The sequence below is a fragment of the Aotus nancymaae genome, unplaced genomic scaffold (genome assembly GCF_030222135.1).
Source record: "Aotus nancymaae isolate 86718 unplaced genomic scaffold, 86718_ANA_hifiasm-v0.15.2.pri h1tg000040l, whole genome shotgun sequence".
NCBI lineage: Eukaryota > Metazoa > Chordata > Mammalia > Primates > Aotidae > Aotus > Aotus nancymaae.
In genome coordinates, this window is record NW_026988454.1 from 118,977,374 (window position 1) to 118,997,866 (window position 20,493).

The 20,493-nt window shown below is 49.5% G+C and overlaps 2 protein-coding genes across 5 annotated transcripts; one reads left to right on the forward strand and one right to left on the reverse strand.

The window, feature by feature from the left end:
* Positions 1 to 26: 26 nt before the first annotated feature.
* Positions 27 to 15,087, reverse strand: KLC4 (kinesin light chain 4). 2 transcript variants are annotated; one of them, XM_012448686.3, is made up of 16 exons: positions 14,989 to 15,087; positions 13,080 to 13,358; positions 11,524 to 11,754; positions 9,284 to 9,365; positions 8,455 to 8,674; positions 7,841 to 7,928; positions 4,711 to 4,812; positions 4,295 to 4,468; positions 3,794 to 3,893; positions 3,551 to 3,603; positions 3,245 to 3,315; positions 2,913 to 3,021; positions 2,221 to 2,361; positions 1,847 to 1,962; positions 1,137 to 1,200; positions 27 to 499 (listed from the first exon to the last, which is right to left on the reverse strand). In XM_012448686.3, exons 2-16 carry the CDS (start codon positions 13,332 to 13,334, stop codon positions 449 to 451), a joined length of 1,857 nt encoding a protein of 618 aa, XP_012304109.2. In that variant the 5' UTR covers positions 13,335 to 13,358; positions 14,989 to 15,087; the 3' UTR covers positions 27 to 448. The 2 variants fall into 2 exon arrangements, with proteins under 2 accessions (XP_012304109.2, XP_012304110.2); XM_012448687.3 differs by lacking the exon at positions 14,989 to 15,087 and adding an exon at positions 14,070 to 14,627.
* On the forward strand, positions 14,831 to 20,479 carry MRPL2 (mitochondrial ribosomal protein L2). 3 transcript variants are annotated; one of them, XM_012448692.3, is made up of 7 exons: positions 14,831 to 15,022; positions 16,463 to 16,631; positions 17,950 to 18,088; positions 18,198 to 18,313; positions 18,387 to 18,497; positions 18,775 to 18,848; positions 20,228 to 20,479. In XM_012448692.3, the coding sequence occupies exons 2-7, from the start codon at positions 16,463 to 16,465 to the stop codon at positions 20,438 to 20,440; spliced, it is 822 nt and encodes a 273-aa protein (XP_012304115.1). In that variant the 5' UTR covers positions 14,831 to 15,022; the 3' UTR covers positions 20,441 to 20,479. The 3 variants fall into 3 exon arrangements, with proteins under 3 accessions (XP_012304115.1, XP_012304117.1, XP_012304114.1); XM_012448694.3 differs by having other exon boundaries at positions 14,831 to 14,965; XM_012448691.2 differs by lacking the exon at positions 14,831 to 15,022 and adding an exon at positions 15,042 to 15,402.
* The last annotated feature ends 14 nt before the right edge of the window (positions 20,480 to 20,493 follow it).

A 20,493-nucleotide genomic window follows, 5' to 3' on the forward strand; every position in this document is an offset into this window, starting at 1 on the left:
CATACCATCTCCAATCAGGACTCAAGTTGCAGAAAGGTTACCTGATTCTTTTATTTAAGAAAAGTGAAATACATGGACCTGAAATGAGACAGCAGAGGGAGGGGATAAGAGTGGCCAGGGCAAGGCGGCTTGGCTGGCCAGCCCCCAACTCTCTGACTGAAAAGCCAGCAGCAGGCTGCATCTCTGAGGGCCATACCTTTGTACCCACCTTGGGGGCCTCAGAGCTAGCTACTCTAGAGGACCACAGAGTGGGGAGAGGGTGTCCTGAGGGTCCTTCCTAAGAGGGATTCCTGAGGAGGGAGCTGAGACCCTAAGGGCAGCAGCAATCTTCTGGTTAAACTGCTCCCCTTCACTGTCCCACCTAGGGGTGGAAAAGAGCCAGGAGCAATGGGGAATGCTGTGAGGGCTGTGGGCGGGGACCCAGCAGACCTGGGGGCCGGGTTGAATGTCAACTGCTTGAGGAGAGGTCCATGGTGCTGGCACTGAGGCCCCGGGAGACCTGAAACAGACAACACTATCCCATCAGCCCCGGGACCTCAGCCTCCCATCCTGGAGTTCATTCATCTCATGACCACAGTGTATCTATGGACCTAGGATCAGTTCTATCGCTGGACCTGGGACTCTGTTTAGCTTCTGCTAGGGTTTTTCAGAAGGCCACAATCTGGTGGAGAAACTACCTGGAAGACCCAGGTGAATACTGGCATATACTTTGTGTTGATACAAGAGATCATTTGCCATTAAAATATCATTACTGTTTTCTCAGATGGGGATTATTTAATACTTTTCTTTTTCCATTCTCATCTACTACTACTAGGTCCCTAAGGTGGCTGCAGGAGGAAAAATAATTAGTATCTCCAAATAATTCTTAAATTATTAATAATTCCAAAGTACCAGTTTAGAGAATATTCCTATTTCCCTCCTTATTAACTTACTTGCTACTATGTCTGGCCTGAAACTACCCTTTAGTGGTCATCACTCACCACAAGCCGTCTGCCTGATTCCCTAACGACTGCAATTCCCTGGCTCATCTTCATCCCAGATGACTCTCCCTTCCCCCTTCCCTTAATCCACTGGGCTTGCTCTCTGGCTGTCCTTTCTTTCTCACCTACCAATGTGCTCACAAGCACTGCTCTCACCTGGAGGGGTGCTGCTCTAGGTTGGTTCAGATAGTTCAGGGAGGCTGCTCGCTTCATGTTGCTGCTACAATGGAAAATGGAAGAATTGAGGCCTCCTCTCTTCCTCCTGAGTGGCCTTAAAGCTGTGGGTCTTTTGAGCACTGCCACACAAAATCAAATCACTGCCTCCCTTCTGTCTCCCGCCCACCCATTTCTCTTACCTGCATCAGGAACCAGTATCTCCTCAGGTACCTTCATCCCCTCCATTGGGGCACCCATTCTGCACAAACTTTCTCTCCATGGCTGTCCCATTTACCTCCTCCCCATTTCTCTCCACAATAATTCTCCAGAGATAAGGGGCCAAGAGGAGTTGGAGGCAAGGGCTTACTTCCCTGCTTTACCATATCTTTTTTTTTTTTTAGACAGAGTCTTGCTCTGTTGCCCAGCCTGGAATACAGTGGCGCAATCTTGGCTCACTGCAACCTCTGCCTCCCAGGTTCCAGCAATTCTGCTGCCTCAGCCTCCCGAGTAGCTGAGATTATAGGCGCCTACCACCATGCCTGGCTAATTTTTGTATTTTCAGTAGAGACAGGGTTTCACCATGTTGGCCAGGCTGGTCTCAAACTCCTGACCTCAGGTGATCCACCTGCCTCAGCCTCACAAAGTGCTGGGATTACAGGCATGAGCCATTGCTCCTGGCCACTTTACCATATCTTGACTTCGATGTGTACCTGGAGGGCCGAGGCTCAGTCCCCTGGAGCTTCCTCACTAGGAGTTCACTGCTTCTGCGGAGCACATCCCGGATCTTGCCCAGAGAGCCACTCCTCTGCAGGGTCCCACTGCCATCCTGGCAGAGAGGGGTAGGCAAGGAAAGCTAAGGGGATCCCACACAGACAGGTTTCTGAGTCTACTCCTGCCATTTATTCTGCACACATCCCCCACCCCCAAGGCCCAGTTACTAGAAATAAAAGCCCTGTTAAAAGCTGGCTCCCAGAGACACCCCTAAAGGGATACACTAACTAGACAGGGACAGCATGGCCAAGAGCTTCCCACCACCACCAGCAGGAGTGGGCAGGAGAGATGAAAAGGCAATGATGAGACTTACCCCCGACCACTCCACAGCCACAGAAGCATCTTCACCTCCCTCGAATTTCACACTGTCCCCAGGGCCCTCCTGGGAGGTCCTTCTACCATCACTCTCTCCAAGCAGCTCTGCCACCTTGGTCTGGCTGATAGGGTCAGTGCCCTGGAAGGAAAAGGAAGGACCTGGGACTCCCTACTCCTTAACTCCTCAGGATGGGGGCTTTCAAATTTTTTTCACCATCAGCCACTGCAAGGAAAACATTTTTCCTTGTGATGTCCCAGTATATACCTACTGGAACAATACTCATCTTTTCTATTTGCAATGCATTGCTATATATAGATCTGTATATATATTTAGCCCCATGGTCCACACTGAATTGATTTCACAACCTACTACTGAGACTCACAATCTGAGAAACTCTGACTTAGGCTCGCCCCCACTTCACCACCAGTCCCCTCCTTATGAAAGGGCAGGGTTTCTCCTTTATATCTCCATTTAGTGAATCTTGAAACTAGAGTCCTGACCAAAAGTACAGGTGTGGAGGTAAGAACATGCTTAAAAACACCCACAATGACAATACTGCCTCACTTTCCTCTCCCTCCTGGCCTCATCAGTCTTTCCACTTATTCTTAGGAGACTCCCAAGAAACCTCCGCAGTCTCTCATCCCCAGGGCCCTTCCTTCTAGGACCTCCTTCCCCTTTGGGCTTCTGACCTGTTTCCGGGACCGCAGAGCACATTCCTCCAGGGTCTCAGCGGCCTCCAGCTTTCCCTGGCGCCTATACAGAGCTCCCAGGTTTCTCAGAGTAGTGTTCACTGTGGGGCTGTGGCGAGAAAGAGACCAGAGAAGGAAGAGAGAATGGGCTCAGAAAAGAAAAATTTGTCTTCCAAGCAAGACAAGAGGGAAAAAAATAAGAAAACAGCAGAGGGAACAGAGCTAAAGCTGAGGGAAAGTCTAAGGGAGGAAGGGAAAAGGTCTGGGAGGCCGGGAGCAGGGACTGGACAGAGGGCATCAGAGGCCAAGCTGACTTTTCACTGGCAGCTCACCTGCTCACTTTGCAGGCCTTGTACCAGCCTCCATACTCAGCATAGGGTGTGCCACCCTCATGGTGCCGGCTCTGCAGGATAGAGAGAGGCCAGAGAGAAGGGCAGGGGGAGCCGAGATAAGAATACAGAGATGCTGGGATGCAAGATGGCATGGGGCTAGGGTGCAGGCTGGGCTGGGGAGGGCACCATGATGCACCTGGGGCTGGTGCTGGGGTGGCAAGTGAGCAGCAGGTCTAATGCAAGGAGTAAGACAGAGACCCTGGGAGCCTTGAGCTCCCCAGGCTGGGCCCCCTTCCCCCCACTCACTTTGCTCATTTCCTCCCGCTCCTCTGCATGCATCCAGATGGGCTTGTGGTCATCTGGGGGTGATACATAGGGTGGGGTTAGAGATCAGAGCTAGATAGTGTCAGGGAGCCAGGACCCAGAGGCTGACAAGGCTGGACTGAAGGGGTCTGGCTCCCCCTGGGAACCACTGTGGCCTAACCCCCAACCCTTGGTCTGCATTTCTTTTCCTCCCTGCAGCCCCTTCCCCAGGCCCTCACCACTCACCATCCACAGACCCAAACTCCTGCACATGGGCACGGGTCAGGATCTCTTTGTATAATGTCTCAGCCTCAGCATATTTGCCCTGTTTCAGGTAACAGGAAGCCTGGGACATAGAAAGGCAAAAATATAGGAACAAAGCATGGAGGGAGGCAAGGTCTTTTTTTTTTCTTTAAATTTTTTTTTCTTTTCTTTTCTTTTTTGCAGACAAGGTCTTCACCAGGCTCAAGGAGTTCCACTCCTCAATGTCTCTATGACTTTCCCCAGAGATCTTTCTCACACCTCCTTCTTCAGGTGCAGGGTCAAGGGTATTCCCAGCCCACTCCCAAGAAGCTGTGGAACTTCTATAACTGAAATGAAGCAGATCCTTCATCCCCAAAGGCAGCCCCAGAAATGGGCACAAAGTTGATGAGAGCAATGTGCCAGATTGTGATGCATCCTGACTCTACGACTCAGGTGGCCTCTCCCTCCTGTTCCTTCCACCTACTTTGTCTCCTCCTCCCATACCAGGTTGTTCTTGGTCCGGGCTACATTAGGGTTGTCTGGCCCGAGCTGCCCCTCATAGATGGCCAGTGCTCGCTGGTAGTGGCGTTCCACGGCCTCATACTTGCCCTGGTTTTGGCATAAGAGGGCCAGGTTGTTCAGCTGCTTTGCCACATCTGGGTGGTTAGTGCCCAGGACCTGAAAGGGAACAAAGGATTGGATAAATGGCTGATTACTTGTGCATGCACAAGGACGTGTGTTCACGTGTGTTCACATGTAGGCACACACACGTGCAAAGCAGAGAAATGGGAATGAAGGAAGAGAGAACAAGGCACAGATGGGGTGAGGAAAAAAGAAGTGAAGGAGAAGGGTTAGACCAGAGAAGCCATGTAGGGAAGGGTCACAGTGACAAGGGAAGAAGGGAGAGAGGGCATGGGTACCTTTTCTCGAATCTCCAGTGCCCGCTGGCACAGAGGCTCCGCCTCCTTGTATTTGCCCCTTTTGCCATAGAGCACAGCCAAATTGTTGAGCGTGGCAGCCACCTATGAAAACAGGCATGTCCCCATCAGACACTGGGGTTGCAAAAGACCTACAGAAATCTGAGGTTCCCCACTTCACAGCAGGGCCCCCACACTCACTGCACAACTCCAAGAGACAAAGACTCTACTACCCTAGCCAGGGGCTGAAGGGAGGGGAAATCGCTGAATAGGATGGCTCTGTGGCTAAGGGATGGTATCGCCCTCTAGGGGGATTTTTAGAAATTTCTGGAGTTGTTTTTTTTTTCTTTTGGTTGCATAAAGATTACTTTTGAGGAGGCAAAAATGCTATAGATGTTCTGCATGTGAGGGACAGCTCTGCCAACTTTTGAATGTCCCACTGGACATCCAAACGCTAAATGTAAACATTGACATTTGATGGGATATCAAGATAGGAGTATGATTTCTGAGATATGTCATCCCCGCCTATCATATATCGTACCATAGGGAATTATTTTTACACAGACTCACGCTCAAACATAACTTTTCAGCTGGGCATGGTGGCTCATGCCTGTAATCCCAGCACTTTAGAAAGCTGAGGTGGGTGGATCACTTGAGGTCAGGAGTTCAAGACCAGCCTGGCCAAAATGGTGAAAACCTGTCTCTACTAAAACTGTAAAAATTAGCCAGGCATGGTGGCACACACCTGTAATCCCAGCTACTTGGGAGGCTGAAGCAGGAGGATCACTTGAGTCCAGGAGGTAGAAATTGCAGTGAGCCAAGATCACACCACTGCACTCCAGGCTGGGCGACACTGCAAGACTCCTTCTCAAAAAAAAAAAAACAACCTTTTCATTTTCTGTACATTGATGATTCTGTCATTTGCCTTGGCCTTGGTGTGATATCCCTACTTAAGGCTGTTTCTCTCTTTTTTTTTTTTTTTAATCTCACGTTGGGATTACAGCATGAGCCACCACGTGTGGTTTCTTTTTTTTTCTTTCTCATTTTATTTTATTTTGAGACAGAGTCTCACTCTGTTGCCCAGGCTGGAGTGCAGTGGCATAATCTCAGCTCACTGCAACCTCAGCCTCCCGGGTTTAAGCAATTCTCCTGTTTCAGCCTCCCGAGTAGCTGAGACTACAGGTGCCTGCCACCACGCCCAGCTAATTTTTGTATTTTTAGTAGAGATTGGGTTTCACCTTGTTGGTCAGGCTGGTCTCGAACTCCTGACCTCAGGTGATCCACCCACCTTGGCCTCCCAAAGTGCTGGAATTAGGCTGGGTGCAGTGGCTCACACCTGTAATCCCAGCACTTTGGGAGGTTGAGGCAGGTGGCTCATGAGGTCAAGAGATCGAGACCATCCTGGCCAACATGGTGAAACCCAGTCTCCACTAAAAAATACAAAAATTAGCTAGTCATGGTGGTGTGCGCCTGTAGTCCCAACTACTCAGGAGGCTGAGGCAGGAGAATCGCTTAAACCAGGGAGGCAGAGGTTGCTGTGAGCTGAGATCGCGCCACTGCACTCTAGCCTGGCAACAGAGCAAGACTTGGTCTCAAAAAGAAAAAAAAAAAAAGTGCTGGGATTACAGGCATGAGCCACTGTGCCCAACAGCTTTTTATTTTTTTGAAATGGTGTCTTGCTCTGTTGCCTAGGCTGGAGTGCAATGGTGTGATCTCGGCTCCCTGCAACCTCCACTCACTGGAGTCAAGTGATTCTCCTGCTTCAGCCTCCAAATAGTTGGGATTAGTTGGGATTACAGGTATATGCCACCACATCCAGCTAATTTTGTTATATATATATTTTTTTTAGTAGAGATGGGGTTTCACCATGTTGGCTAGGCTGGTCTTGAACTCCTGACCTCGGGTGATCCACCTGCCTCAGACTCCCAAAGTGCTGGGATTACAGGTGTGAGCCACCACACCCAGCCTCTTTCTCTTATATACAAATAAATCTGGTCTGTGATTTCTTACAATACTGTACTTGATAATCAAGTGTCCACCTATATTTCAACTTTTTTTTTTTAAGAGACAAGAGCTCGCTCTGTTACACAGACTGGAGTGCAATGGCATGATCATAGCTCACTGTAACCTCAAACTCCTGAGCTCAAGTGATCCTCCCACCCTAGACTCCCAAGTAGTTGGGACTACAGGTGTACACCACTGTGCTCAGTTAATTTTTAAAATTTATTATAGAGACAGGGTCTTGCTATGTTGCCCAGGTTAGTCTCCCACTCCTGGCCTCAAGTGATCCTCTTGCCTTGGCCTCCCAAAGTCCTATGAGCACAGGCATGACATGACACTGAACCCAGACTCTATCTCATTTTTCTAGTACTTCTCATATGGAACGGCTTATTGGTGCTCTAAATCCAGAGTTATTCATTATATATCAGACCACTGTGCTGTTTCTTTTCTTTTTTTGGGACAGGGTCTCACCCTGTTGCCCAGGCTGGAGTGCAATGGCACAATCTCGGCTCACTGCAACTTCCATCTCCCGGGTGATTCTCCTGCCTCAGCCTCCTGAGTAGCTGGGATTACAGGTGCACACCACCACACCCGGCTAATTTTTGTACTTTTAGTAGAGATGGGGTTTCACCATGTTGGTAAGGCTGGTCTCAAACTCCTGACCTTATGATCCCGCCTGCCTCAGCCTCCCAAAGTGCTGGAATTACAGGCGTGAGCCACCCCGCCCAGCCCACTTTGCTATTTCCTTTAACAAAGTTGTATTCAATACAGCTACTGTTGTATCATATTTTATCTTATATTACATTGTATATATTGTTCTTATAAATTGCTTTCCTTGTTTTTATTAGGGTATCATACTAACTTTTTTGGAAATCATATGTGGATTTATCTATGACTTATCTATGAATTAAGTTCAAGCAAAAAATATTTGTTATAAAAAGAAGTCAGAGTCCCAGAGAAGTGAGAAGCACTAGGATCACTGGACAGTGCCTGGAAGAAAGGACTTCTCATGCCTCCTTCTTCAGCACCCTTAGTGAGTAGACTGAGGGCAGCAGATGGATGAGCTAAGAGAGGCCAAAATAGCAATGGTGGGGGTGCAGGGCATGGGGCGGGAAGGGCAAGGTATACTGACAGCAGGATGGTCTGGGCCCAGGGTGCTCTCCCGGATGCTGAGGGCATCATTCAGCAGGTGGGCAGCTTCCTTATACTTATTCTGGTCCCTGGAAGAAGACAAAAGTGACAGGAATTATCCTGAACTCTGCCCACAAGCCTTCTCCTTCCCTCCCTCCCTTTGGGAGGACTGAGTACATTTAAGGATGGAGGACCTCCATGAGGAGACAGGAAGCCTGGTGTGGACAGTGAGGGGGCTTCACTGACACACTCATACCAGAATGCAGGGCACTGCCATCCCAAGAGAAGGCCACAAGTTATAGAAAGTGAGGGGGCGGGGGGAAGAGAGAGGGAGAGAGAGCAGGAGAGAGAGGGGAAGAGAGAGAGAGAGAGAGAGACAGAGAGAGAACTCCCCAAAAGAGAAATTAGAGGGACAAGGAGCCCAAGAGATGAGCAAATGCTTAGGAATGGGAAAAGTAAGAGTTCTGGCACATTAGGAAGCACCCTAGTGGGGTGTATCTGGGAAGCCCAACAGGGAGGAGAGGTATCCTGTGAAGAGGAAGAACGGAAGCCAAAGGAGGACCAAGGTGGGAATGTCGGGGAAGATTCTGGGCACTGGAGAAGGGAAGTCCTCACCGATACACCAAAGCAAGGATGTTGAGCATAGTGGCGACATCAGGGTGGCCCCGGCCTGATGTGCGCTCCAGGTCCTCTAGTGCCTGCTTACAGAGTGGCACAGCCACCTCATAGCGACCCTGGGCTGCATACTGGATCACCAGGTTGTGCAACGTCCGCAATCTTGCTGGGATCTCATATCCACCCTGCTGGGCTGCCACAGCACCTTGACTACGGGACACTAAACCATCACAGAACATAAACAAGAGACTTCCTCAAAGGACTCTTCCTCCCCTCTTTGCTGTCTGCCCACCCACTCCCCATCGCATGTCTTGTTCCATACCTGTGCCCACCCCTACATGGGCTCTCAATCAAGACCTGTTTCAAGTGCTATTCTTTTATCCACTCCCTTGGCCTATGCCCATCACAACCCCAGTTGTTCACCCAGTAATTCATTCATTCAACAAACATTTATTTAATAAGTATGAACCAGGGGACATCCCAGGAGTACAAAGGTAAGAAAGACCTGGTTCTTTCCCTTGAGGGGCTCATGGTCTCCCCATCTCAGGTTCATTCTCCCACTGAATAGTGAACTCCTTACTGGCGAGACCTATTTCATTTCCATCTCAGTACTCCTAGTGCCTAGCACAGTACCTGCCACATATTCAGTGTTTAATAAATGTTCATTCAATTGGGAGGCTAAGGAAATCTAAGTACTAGCCCAGCCCCTGCCCTAACTCCAGAGGAAGTGGAAAACCTGTTTCTAAATGGTGAGTGTCCTGTGTGCTAGGACAGCTAGGGCCAGCCTCCTGCTATCCCTTTCATCCTCCCATTCCAGAGGCAGACTCACAGCCATTGCTGGGGTCCTCTTCCTCCTCATTAGGGAAGAGGTCATCCAGGGAATCCTTGGTGGCATCACCTTCTTTCTCCTCCTGGAAGAGAAGAAGCAACATTTGAGGACCAAGATATCCCTAGTAGCCTCCTTAGTGACTCCTCTAAGCCATGAAATCCCAGAAGATGGGGCCTAGGAGAAGACTGTTGTTCTTGTCTCTGCTGCTGGAAAAGCTAGCATCTGGCCCAGCCAAGTTCAGGCCTCTTGTTTGTAACAGCCAGAGAAGCTTTGGACAAAATTTCAAGATGTCCCCCTCCTTCTCATACAGAAAGTTTCCTTCCTAACCACCCTCAATCTCTCCTCAACTCTTGTAAATTATGGCCCTATGCTGATCTCTGTGTGTTTACGTTGATTATATATCTGCCCTGTCTCTCCTGAGGGAAAGGAGTATGTCTGATCTTATTGACATGTACCCAAAAAGTGTCTAGCTCAGCCCGGTGCCGATCATCTGCACAGCACATTCTGGACTTACCGCAAAACCCTCCCTCACCGTCTAACCTATTCTGCATTAGGAAAATCTGCTTTTCCCCATCAGGAACTGCAGCCTCAAACAAACACCAGCCCTTCTACCCAGCTTCAGCAATGTGTCCTATGCAATTCATCTACTCACTTTCCCTGAGACAGACCAGCTTTTCCAGGCTGTAAGCCTTATCAATGACACCCTGCACTATAGTCTAAAAAGCTCCTCCCTCTTCCTCACCATGAACTTTCAAAATCCATTCTAACTCCTAAATCACTCAAATGGAAAATCCAACCTGTATCCTACCCACTCCTGTACCCTGCTTCCTCTATTTTTTTGTTTGTCTTTTAAGACAGTCTCTAGTCTGGCAACAGCCCAAGCTAGAGTGCAGTGGCACAATCACAGCTCATTGCAGCTTCCACCTCCTGGGCTCAAGCGATCCTCCCACCTCAGCCTCCAGAGTAGCTGAAGCTTCAGGTGTGCACGACTACATTAGGCTAATTTTTAAATATTTTTGTAGAGATGGGGTCTCACTATGTTGCCCAGGCTCCCTGCTTCCTCTATGAACTCTTCTTAGACCATTTCAGCCCTTAGAGACGTATCTCTGTGAAATTCTTCCCACACTGACTGAACCACTCATCCAGCACTGAGCATTTGCTGCTTTGTATGTGTTTAAGTATGTGTTCTTGTCACATATGTGTTCTTATGGGTAAGACTTGTTCCCTACAGATATAGCTCAAGAAAACACATACTCTCAGCCAGGCGCGGCGGCTGATGTCTATAATCCCAGCATTTTGGTAGGCCGAGGCAGGCAGATCACTTGAGGCCAGGAGTTTGAGACCAGCCTGGCCAACATGGTAAAACTCCGTCTCTACTAAAAATACAAAAATTAGCCAGGTGAGGTGGCAAGTGCCTGTAATCCCAGCTACTTGGGTGGCTGAGGCATGAAAATTGCTTGAACCCGAGGCAGAGATTGCAGCGAGCTGAGATGGCCTCACTGGACTCTGTTGAGTGAGGGTTAAATTTCACACATTTTGGGCCAGGCATGATAGCTCACACCTGTAGTCCCAGCACTTTGGGAGGCCAAGGTGGGCAGATTACCTGAGGTGAGGAGTTCAAGACCAGCCTGGTCAATATGGTGAAACCCAGTCTCTAATAAAAATACAAAAATTAGCCAGGCATGATGGCAGGCGCCTGCAATCCCAGCTATATGGGAGGCTGAGGCGGGGGAATCACTTGAACCTGTGAGGCAGAGGGTGCCATGAGTCGAGATTGCACCATTGCACTCCTGCCTGGGCAACATGAGTGAAACTCCATCTCAAAAAAAAAAAAATTCACACATTTGAAAGCAAATTTTAGGAAGGTCATGCTCAACTGGGCTATGCTTTCTCTAATTGTAGCATATAGGATTCTAGATTGGAATTGTCCAGGTGCTTGTCTATCTCCCTCACAAGCTTGTAACTGTGAGAGCGGGCACTCTGTCTGTCCCATTCACCAGTGCAGTGCACAATGCCTGGTATATAGTAGGCATTTCATTAAATGTTGACTGAAAGAGCTGAATATTGTTTTTCCTCTTGCTGTCTCTTGACGTTGGCGTCAGGGCTTAAAAAGGAATTCTTTCAAGTGAGAGCAGGTTGGGTAGAGCTGATCTACTCTGAGGATGACGGGGCAATTACCCCATGTCTGTGGTAACTCCCAGCTGTCCACCCCTCAGCCAGTCTCCCCTGTGCACACTCACCGTAGTGTGTCCATCCTCATCATACTGCCGCAGCTGCCCCAGAAACTCCAGGTGCTTCTTTTCCTCCTCCAGCTGAGCCACAGCCTGTTCACTGCGCTGTAGCCGCTGCTGGGTGCCAGCCAGCTCATCCCGCAGCCACTGGTTCTCCTGGCATAGCCGCCGCACCTGAGCCCGCAGCTTCTGTTTCTCCGACTCCACTGTGGTCAGATGGCTAGCTAGAGCCAGCATCACCTAGATGGGCACATACCCAGAGCTCCAGATTCTGGGTGGGAGTATTCAGGTACAGGTGGAAGGGGAGCCTACTGGAGGTGGCAAGACTGGCAGGGGCACAGAGGAGCCAGAAGGTGGGCATGTAGCAATGGCTCTACCTTCAAAACATACCCTGAATCCAATTTCCCACCACCTCTACTGCCATTACCCTAGGCCAAGCCACTATCAATTCCCACCCAAATTTACAGTAGCTTCCTCATTGGCCTCCTGGTTTCTGCCCTTTTTCCCCTGTTGTCTATTCGTAACTCAGCAGCCAGATGATGCCAAGTTAGACTACATCACTTCTCTTCTAAAAACATTCCAATAGTTTCCATCTCACTCAAAGTAAAATCAGGGCTGGGTGCGGTAGCTCACACCTGTAATCCCAGCACTTTGGGAGGCAGAGGCAGGTGGATCACGAGGTCAGGAGTTCGAGACCAGCCTGGCCAACTTGGTGAAACCCCTGCATCTTTGTATTCGTAAAAATACAAAAAATTAGCCGGGCATGGTGGTGCATGCCTGTAGTTCCAGTCTACTCAGGAAGCTGGGGCAGGAGAATCACTCGAACCTGGCAGGAGAATTGCTTGAACTCAGCAGGCAGAGGTTGCAGTGAGCTGAGATCATGCCACTCCAGCGTGGGCGACAGTGGGAGACTCCATTTCAAAAAATCAAAGTCCTCAGGATGGTCTACAAGTTCCACATGATCTATCTCCCTCCTCTCCAACCCTATTACCCCTCAGACTTAATTTTCTACTTTGCTTCTCCTCATTCACTCTACTGCAGGCATACTGGCCCCTTGCTATTCACTGACCTGACCAGGCAGACTTCCGTTCAGGGCCTCTGTACTTGCTGCTCTCTGCTTAGGACACCCTTCCCCTGTTTATGGCATGACTCATTCCCTCACCTTCAAATCTTTGTCAAAATGTCACCTTTTCAGTAAGGCCTTTTTTGACCACCCTATCTAAAATTATACCCTGTCTCTATAGTCCCTAGTTTCCTTCCCCGCTTTATTTTTATCCTTTTATCCTTAGCAATTATCACTCTGGCATACCAAATGTATTTAGGTACTGTTTTTCTTCCCCAGCTAGAAGGTAAGCTCCAAGATGGCAAAGATTTTTACAGTTTTGTTCAATGATGTATCTCTTCAGTACCCAAAAGCAGTCTGGCACACAGTAGGGACTCAATACATATTTAATGAATGAATGCAACATCTAGGGCGAGGTGATCCCAAGCAACCCCAAACCTCCAATCAGATAACTGCTCCTCCATCCACCCTGGACCACTTGGGGCCACCCTTGCCCTCTCACCTGGGCCTCACTCAGCCCGAGCTCAATGTTTTCCATAGAACGGCGAAGCTGCCGGGCCTTCTCATGCACCAGCCCTTCCTCATGGTCTCCCTGCAGACACTCAATGGTCTGGGACAGGCTTTGCAGCACAGCCTGGTGTTCACTGTGTAGGGCCTCTAGCCCTTGGCTCACCAGCCGTGTGCTGCCCAGGATCTCCTCTTGGCTGAGCCGGTGCCCCGTAGGCTCATCTCGCTGCCCCAACACCAGGCCTGACATCCTGGCCAGGGGTCCTTGCCTGGTCTAGGAAGAAACAACAGAGTTCAGCTGGAGTAAAGATGAGACAGAGAAGCTGAGCAACTTTCTTAGAAGGTGGTGAGAATCCAAGTAAAGGGACAAAAGTAAGAGTGACCCTGTGGCTTAGTTGGAGAGAGAGAGTGACCAGCAGGCAGGGAGCCTAGATCACTAAACTCAAAGCTAAGGTTGTGGGCAAAGAGGGAGGGAGATGAATTGATTTACATAAAGGAAGACTATAGCAGGAACAAAGGTGCTTAGAACTAGCAGAAGAATTTAGGACTTAGGAAGACAACAGAAAAGCAGTTAGAGAGAGAGCCTGGCTTAGGAAAAGGAATCAGGGGATGAGAGACAGCACCCAGGGGATCACAGAGGGAATGTGGGAGAGCTGCAAAAGGAACAGGGTTGAAGTGGGAGACATGTGGAAAACAATGCAGGAGTTTAGAAAAAAGGGAAGGAATCTCTGCAAAGTTAAATCAGGGAAGAAAGGGAAAAGAAGAAAACAGGAGCCTTCCTTGCAGGATCAACATTAGAGGGTCCCAGAAAACTCAAGGCCTTCAGGCAACGTCACCTGCAGAACTAAGTCCAGCATCTCCAAACCTGGTCAACCCTGCATCTTTTCCCACTAACCTTCAACCCATACTTCCCACCCCCCAGGACTCAGACTGTGTTCCCACTTCCTCAGAAGGGTCTTGTTGATAATCTTTGAAGTCTTCTTACCTGTGTACAGACCAGAGCCCCTGGCTGTGGGACTCAGGCCGGAGCCCGGAAGAAACTCTGTTCAGCAGCCAGAGTCAGAAGGATCTGCCCTGCCCAAAGTCCAGAAGTCCAGCGTTCCCACCCCTTCTCTCACCACTTCACAGCTACCCAGAGGACCCGGCACAGAGCCCCACCCAAGACAAACACCCTCCCTTCCTCTACCTACAGGTCTTCAAAGATGCCCAATTCCCTTTTCCTTCCCCATGCCAGCCTCCCTAACCGCAGGCCTGGGGAGCTACAGTCTCCCACGAAGAGAGTGAGAGAGACTTAATCAGACACCTACAGCAAGAGGCGTGTCTGGGAAAGGGGAGGGAGGAACACCTGGTCACTCCAAACCCAGTCACATCCATGGTTTTCTCTCTGTCACGGTCACCTACAAACAGGCTCTGAGAGGAATCACCGTAGGCTGCCTCCCTAATGCCCGATGATGCAGGGAAGAATGGGAGGTCTGCTGAGCGGCTGCGGGGTCGCAAGGAACCGCGGCGCTAGAGTGGGTCTCCCGGACTTTGGAACGCAGAAGAGGAGTGCCTAGGGCTGTCGACCTGCCCTGGGGCCCAGTGTTGGGAGCGTGAGATGGGCGGGGGCAGGAGGGGGGAGGTGCGGAGGGACGACTGAGGTCCGCGGCTCCAGCGAGGACCAGGAGGCCTAACGACCCCGAGGTCACTGAGTCAGCCGCTGGCTCAGGGGGCGGAGCAGGCCGTCTGTCTGTCTGTCTGGACGCCGAGGGGCGGGGAAGAATCGCGAAGGGCGGAGTTTTTGAGTCCGGAGTTTTGTAAGGTTGGCTGAAGGGGGTTTGTTCATCTTTCTGGGAGTGAGAGAATAAAAGATGGCAGAGACCTTAACCTTCAGCCCCAGAGGTACTGAAGACTCAAAGACTCACCTGCAATCTACCAGTCTGGCTGCAGCTCTTGCCGGTACTGCCCCTTTAAATCCATGATGGCTGCCGCTCGAGGCAATTGTTTTGACGGGTCTAAGGGGCGGGACCCGTTTCCTAGTCACGCGACATTAGAGCTGCCCGCAGATTGGCTGTTATCGCGTTCAGATAGAAAGGAGGTGTGTATCCAGCTCGGGCTCCAGTTTTCTGTCCGCCTCCTTTTACGTTATTGCGGAGCGACGGCTCCGGACAGTTAACGTCATCTAGGAGCGCCGAGCAGCTTCGCTGAAAGTAAGGGTGTCGTGTTGAGCCCTAGCTAACCCGATGGCCCTGTGGGCACTGACCCGCGCTCTGCGCTCTCTGAGCCTGGCGCCCCTGACCGTCGCCGCTCCTGTCCCAAGTCTGTTCCCCGCCGCCCAGGTAATCCACCTTACCCGGGAAGAAGGCTGGTTCCATTCGGGCTGCCGGAGATGGGGTTTGCGGGGATGCGAGACGCGGGGTGCGAGGCTGGTCAGGAGTCACGCAGGTCCGTAACCTTGGATAAGGCACACTCTCAGCCTCATCCTTCTCCTCTACAAATGTTGCTATCTTATAGGGCTAAATTCTTCAGACGAGATACTGAAGGTGAAAGTGCTTTGGAGATCACCGGTTGCACAGGTTTCAGTAATAACTAACCGAGTGCTTATGATAAGCCAGGTATAGGTAATAGACGTTTCAAATAAATGAGCTCCTTTCAAGCACCCTATAAGGCAGTTATTATTCCCATTTTATAGATGAGAAAATTGATAAGGAGTCCAAGGTCACACACCAACTATCAGAATTAAGCTGTCTGGCTTTCAGAACCTGTGCTCTTAACCATTATGATATGATACCTGCAAGGATGAGTTACTGCTGAGGTTAGAGAATGCAGAGCAAGATACCAAGAACAGTGGTCTTAGGGGAAGGTATCTTGAGGTCCTAGTAGGTGACTGGTGAGTCACACAAAAGAGAAGTTGTAAGTCTTGCTCCTCTGGAGCTCTCAGGCTGATTATGGTAGAGTTTGGCAGATGCATATTTAAAATTCAAATCCAAACCAACCTACTCTGAAATACTGGGAATACAACAAGGAACAAGAGCAAAATGATCCCCCCCCCCACTTCATATGTGAAAAAGTCCCAGAAACATAATGCAGAGGGCAAAAGGAATTGGCACTGATGGTGGTACATGGATGTGTGGATGTTACCAGCTCTGAAGAACGGGATTGTTTAGAGAAGAACAGATTCCTGGAGATAGAGAGTTCTGAGCCAAATTTGGAAGGGGATGACCAAGGGGAAAACATTACTGTGTGAGCTGTGATGGGTGAAGTTTTTGGATGGCTGGTTTGGGACACATCCTGGAGGAAATGGGCTACAAGCTAAAATTGATCTGTGTACTCTGCCTTGGTTCTCTGATGCTTTGCCTTCAACTAGCTTTCAAATGAAAGATGTCTCTTTATCCCCAGATGACGGATAGTGCCCTCCTCCAACAGCCCTCTGTCTTGATGTTGCTCCCCTGCCGCCCAATCCTTACTTCTGTGGCCCTTAATGCCAACTTTGTGTCCTGGAAGAGTCGTACCAAGTACACCATTACACCAGTGAAGATGAGGAAGTCTGGGGGCCGAGACCACACAGGTGGGAACAAGGACAACAGGATTTAAGCAGTCAAAGGGAAAAACATGTTAAGACCCTAGACCTGTATATTGATACACTTGTACCTCGTAAGGCTGAGGAACGTAATTAAAAAGCACTTATTTGGCTCCTTTTGCATGTAGTATGTGCACAGGAACCAGAAAGTAGAATACAAAGCAATAAATAAACTGGTCTGTGCTTCTAAAGACAATTTGGGTAATTGAGAAAAAATGGGCCATACACAGGAAGTATCATGACATTTTTCTTCACACCCTTCAAAAATTTATAACAGGCCAGGTAAGCTGGCTCATGCCAATAATCCCAGCACTTTGGGAGGCCGAAGCGGGCAGATCACCTGAGGTCACAAGTTTAAGACCAGGCTGGACAACAAAGTGAAACTCTATCTCTACTAAAAATACAAAAATTGGCTGGGTGCAGTGGGTCACACCTGTAATCCCAGCGCTCTGGGAGGCCAAAGTGGGCAGATCACTTGAGGCCAGGAATTCAGGACCAGCCTGGCCAAAATGGCCAAACCTGTCTCTACTAAAAATATAAAAATTAGCCAGGTGTGGTGGTGCAGGCCTGTAATCCCAGCTACTTGGGAGGCTGAGGTATGAGAATCACTTGAACCCAGGAGGGGGAGGCTGCAGTGAGCCGAGATCATGCCACTGCACTCCAGCCGGGGCAACAGAGCGAGACTCTGTCTAAAAAAAAAAATAACCAGGTGTGGTGGTGGGCACCTGTAGTCCCAGCAACTCAGGAGGCTGAGGCAGGAGAATTGCTTGAACCCAGGAGGCAGAGGTTGCAGTGAGCCAAGATTGTGCCATTGTATTCCAGCCTAGGCAACAGAGCAAGACTTGTCTCAAAAAAAAAAAAAAAAAAAAATTATAACAGGCCAGGTGCAGTGGCTCCTGCCTAAAATCCCAGCACTTTGGAAGGCCAAGGCAGGAAGATCACTTGAGGTCAGGATCCAGCCTGGGCAAGAGTGATATCCCATCACATGTACACAAAAAAAAATTTAACAGTTGAAATTATCTGAGTATGATTTACATGGCTCTCGGTAAACTTACTGAATTCGGTAATTTGAAAATATTTTTATCTGGAAGTTTTATACAATTTCACTAAAGATATAATGTTTTTTTCATGAAGCTTCATGTTGGTATTGCCCCTCCTTACTCTAGTGTGCTGTGCAAATTTTTGTCATTTTCTGCTTGTGCCACAGTGTTAAGCATTGTTCTCTGGCAGAGAATGGGCCAGTTCCCAGTACTGAAAACTGAGCTACCCTGACCTGAATCATATCCCTGTCTGTTCTGAACCACAGGCCGAATCCGGGTGCATGGTATTGGCGGGGGCCACAGGCAACGTTATCGAATGATTGACTTTCTGCGTTTCCGGCCTGAGGAGACTAACTCAGGACCTTTTGAGGAGAAGGTTATCCAAGTCCGCTATGATCCCTGTAGGCAAGTTTGGGATATGGGATGATGATGGGATGGTCTGAATAACTGCATAGCTTCTCAGATGATGTGGGCTTCCAAGATGGTCTGTTTACCTGTCCCTCACTCTAATCAGGTCAGCAGATATAGCTCTGGTTGCTGGGGGCAGCCGGAAACGCTGGATCATTGCAACAGAAAACATGCAGGCTGGAGATAGAATCTTGAACTCTAACCACATAGGCCGAATGGCAGGTGAGAGATGGCTACCAGATGTGTGGGCTGGAGGCAGCAAAGGTTCTAGTGCTAATGAAATCCTATCTTTTAGTTGCTGCTCGGGAAGGGGATGCGCATCCTCTTGGGGCTTTGCCTGTGGGGACCCTCATCAACAACGTGGAAAGTGAGCCAGGCCGGGGTGCCCAGTATATCCGGGCTGCAGGTATGGGGAAAGGAGTTACCTGGGTCCTAGAGTTTGGAAAGGCAAGGAGAGTCTGAACCTCTGGTTCTACATCTGGTACTGGTAGAGAAAATCAAGGAAAAAACAAGAAACATGAGGATGAAGATGTGCATGTGTTTTGACTTAAAACATAGTATGTATCCTTTGTGTACATAGTATGTATCCTGAAGAACAAAGCAAGGGCAGCATGTGGGGTATGTCCCCTGTGACCCTCAACACCTTGTTTTGTGGAGGATGTCAAATTGGCTTCTTTCCCCAGGGACGTGTGGTGTGCTGCTGCGGAAGGTGAATGGCACAGCCATTATCCAGCTGCCCTCTAAGAGGCAGATGCAGGTGTGTATGGGTATAGGTGGGAGGGGTCAGCAAAGGAGGAATTTTTAGAGTGTAACTTTCCTGTCTGGGTTAGGTCCCAGGTGTTTTATGATGCAAGGAACTGCCTTGAGCTGAGTCCATCCTTTTCTGCCACATGACAGGTGTGCTTTATCAGATTGGCATCATAGTTAATTTTCTTTTTTTTCAAGACAGAGTCCTGCCCTGTCGCCCAGGCTGGAGTGCAGTGGGGCAATCTCGGCTCACTGCAACCTCCACCCCCCAGGTTCAGTCTATTCTCCTGCCTCAACCTCCCAAGTAGCTGGAACTATAGGCACGAACCACCACATTTGGCTAATTTTTTAAATTTAATTTTATTTTGAGATGGAGTTTCACCCTTGTTGCCCAGGCTGGAGTGCAATGGCATGTTCTCGGCTCACCGAAACCTCCACCGCCCAGGTTCAAGTGATTCTCCTGCCTCAGCCTCCTGAGTAGCTGGGATTATAGGCGTGGGCCACCACGCCTGGCTAATTTTGTATTTTTAGTAGAGACAGGGTTTCTCCATGTTGGTCAGGCTGGTCTCAAATTGCCAACCTCAGGTGATCCACCCGCCTCGGCCTCTCAAAGTGCTGGGATTACAGGCGTGAGCCACCGCGCCTGGCCAATTTTTGTATTTTCAGTAGAGACGGGGTTTTGTCATGTTGGCCAGGCTGGTCTCAAACTCCTGACCTCTTAATCTGCCCACCTCAGCCTCCCAAAGTGCTAGGATTACAGGGCTGAGCCACCATGCCCGGCCTTAATTAATTTTTTTGAGACAGGGTTTCTATTGCTTGAGTGCGGTGCCACAATCATAGCTCACTGCAGCCTCAAACTCCTGGGTTCAAGCAGTCCTTCTGCCTCAGCCCCCCAAGTAGCTGGGACTGCAGGCACATGCCACTACACCCAGCTAATTTTCATATTTTTTATAGAGATAGGGTTTTACCATGTTGGCCAGGCTGGTCTTGAACTCCTGGCTCAAGCGATCTGCCCGCCTAGGCCTCCCAAAGTGCTGGGATTACAGATGTGAGCCACTGCACCTAGCCCCGGCTAATAGTTTTTATTTTTGTAGAGATGGGGTCTCACTATATTGCCTGGGCTGGTCTCAAACTGGGCTCAAGTTATCCTCCAGCCTCGGCCTCCCAAAGTGCTGGGATTACTGGCGTGAGTCAGTGCACCCGGCTCTTTGTTTTCAACTACCTTGTTCCTCCTGTAGGACCTTCACTTAGCTTCACCCATCTTGTGCTTTTTCTTTCTCCTCTCCCTTCTCTCATTGAGTCTAAGATGCCCCCCAAGGGTTGTGCTCTAAACATTGTCAAATCTTTCCCCCACATCGTACATTCTTCTCCATCTGTTTTCTCTGTCAGGTGCTGGAAACGTGCATAGCAACAGTAGGTCGAGTATCCAACGTTGATCATAACAAACGGGTTATTGGCAAGGCAGGTCGCAACCGTTGGCTGGGCAAGAGGCCTAACAGTGGGCGATGGCACCGCAAGGGGGGCTGGGCTGGCCGAAAGATTCGGCCACTACCCCCCATGAAGAGTTATGTGAAGCTGCCTTCTGCTGCTGCCCAAAGCTGATATTCCTGTACTCTAATAAAATGCCCCACCTCCTGTTTTTATCTGTTACTGTT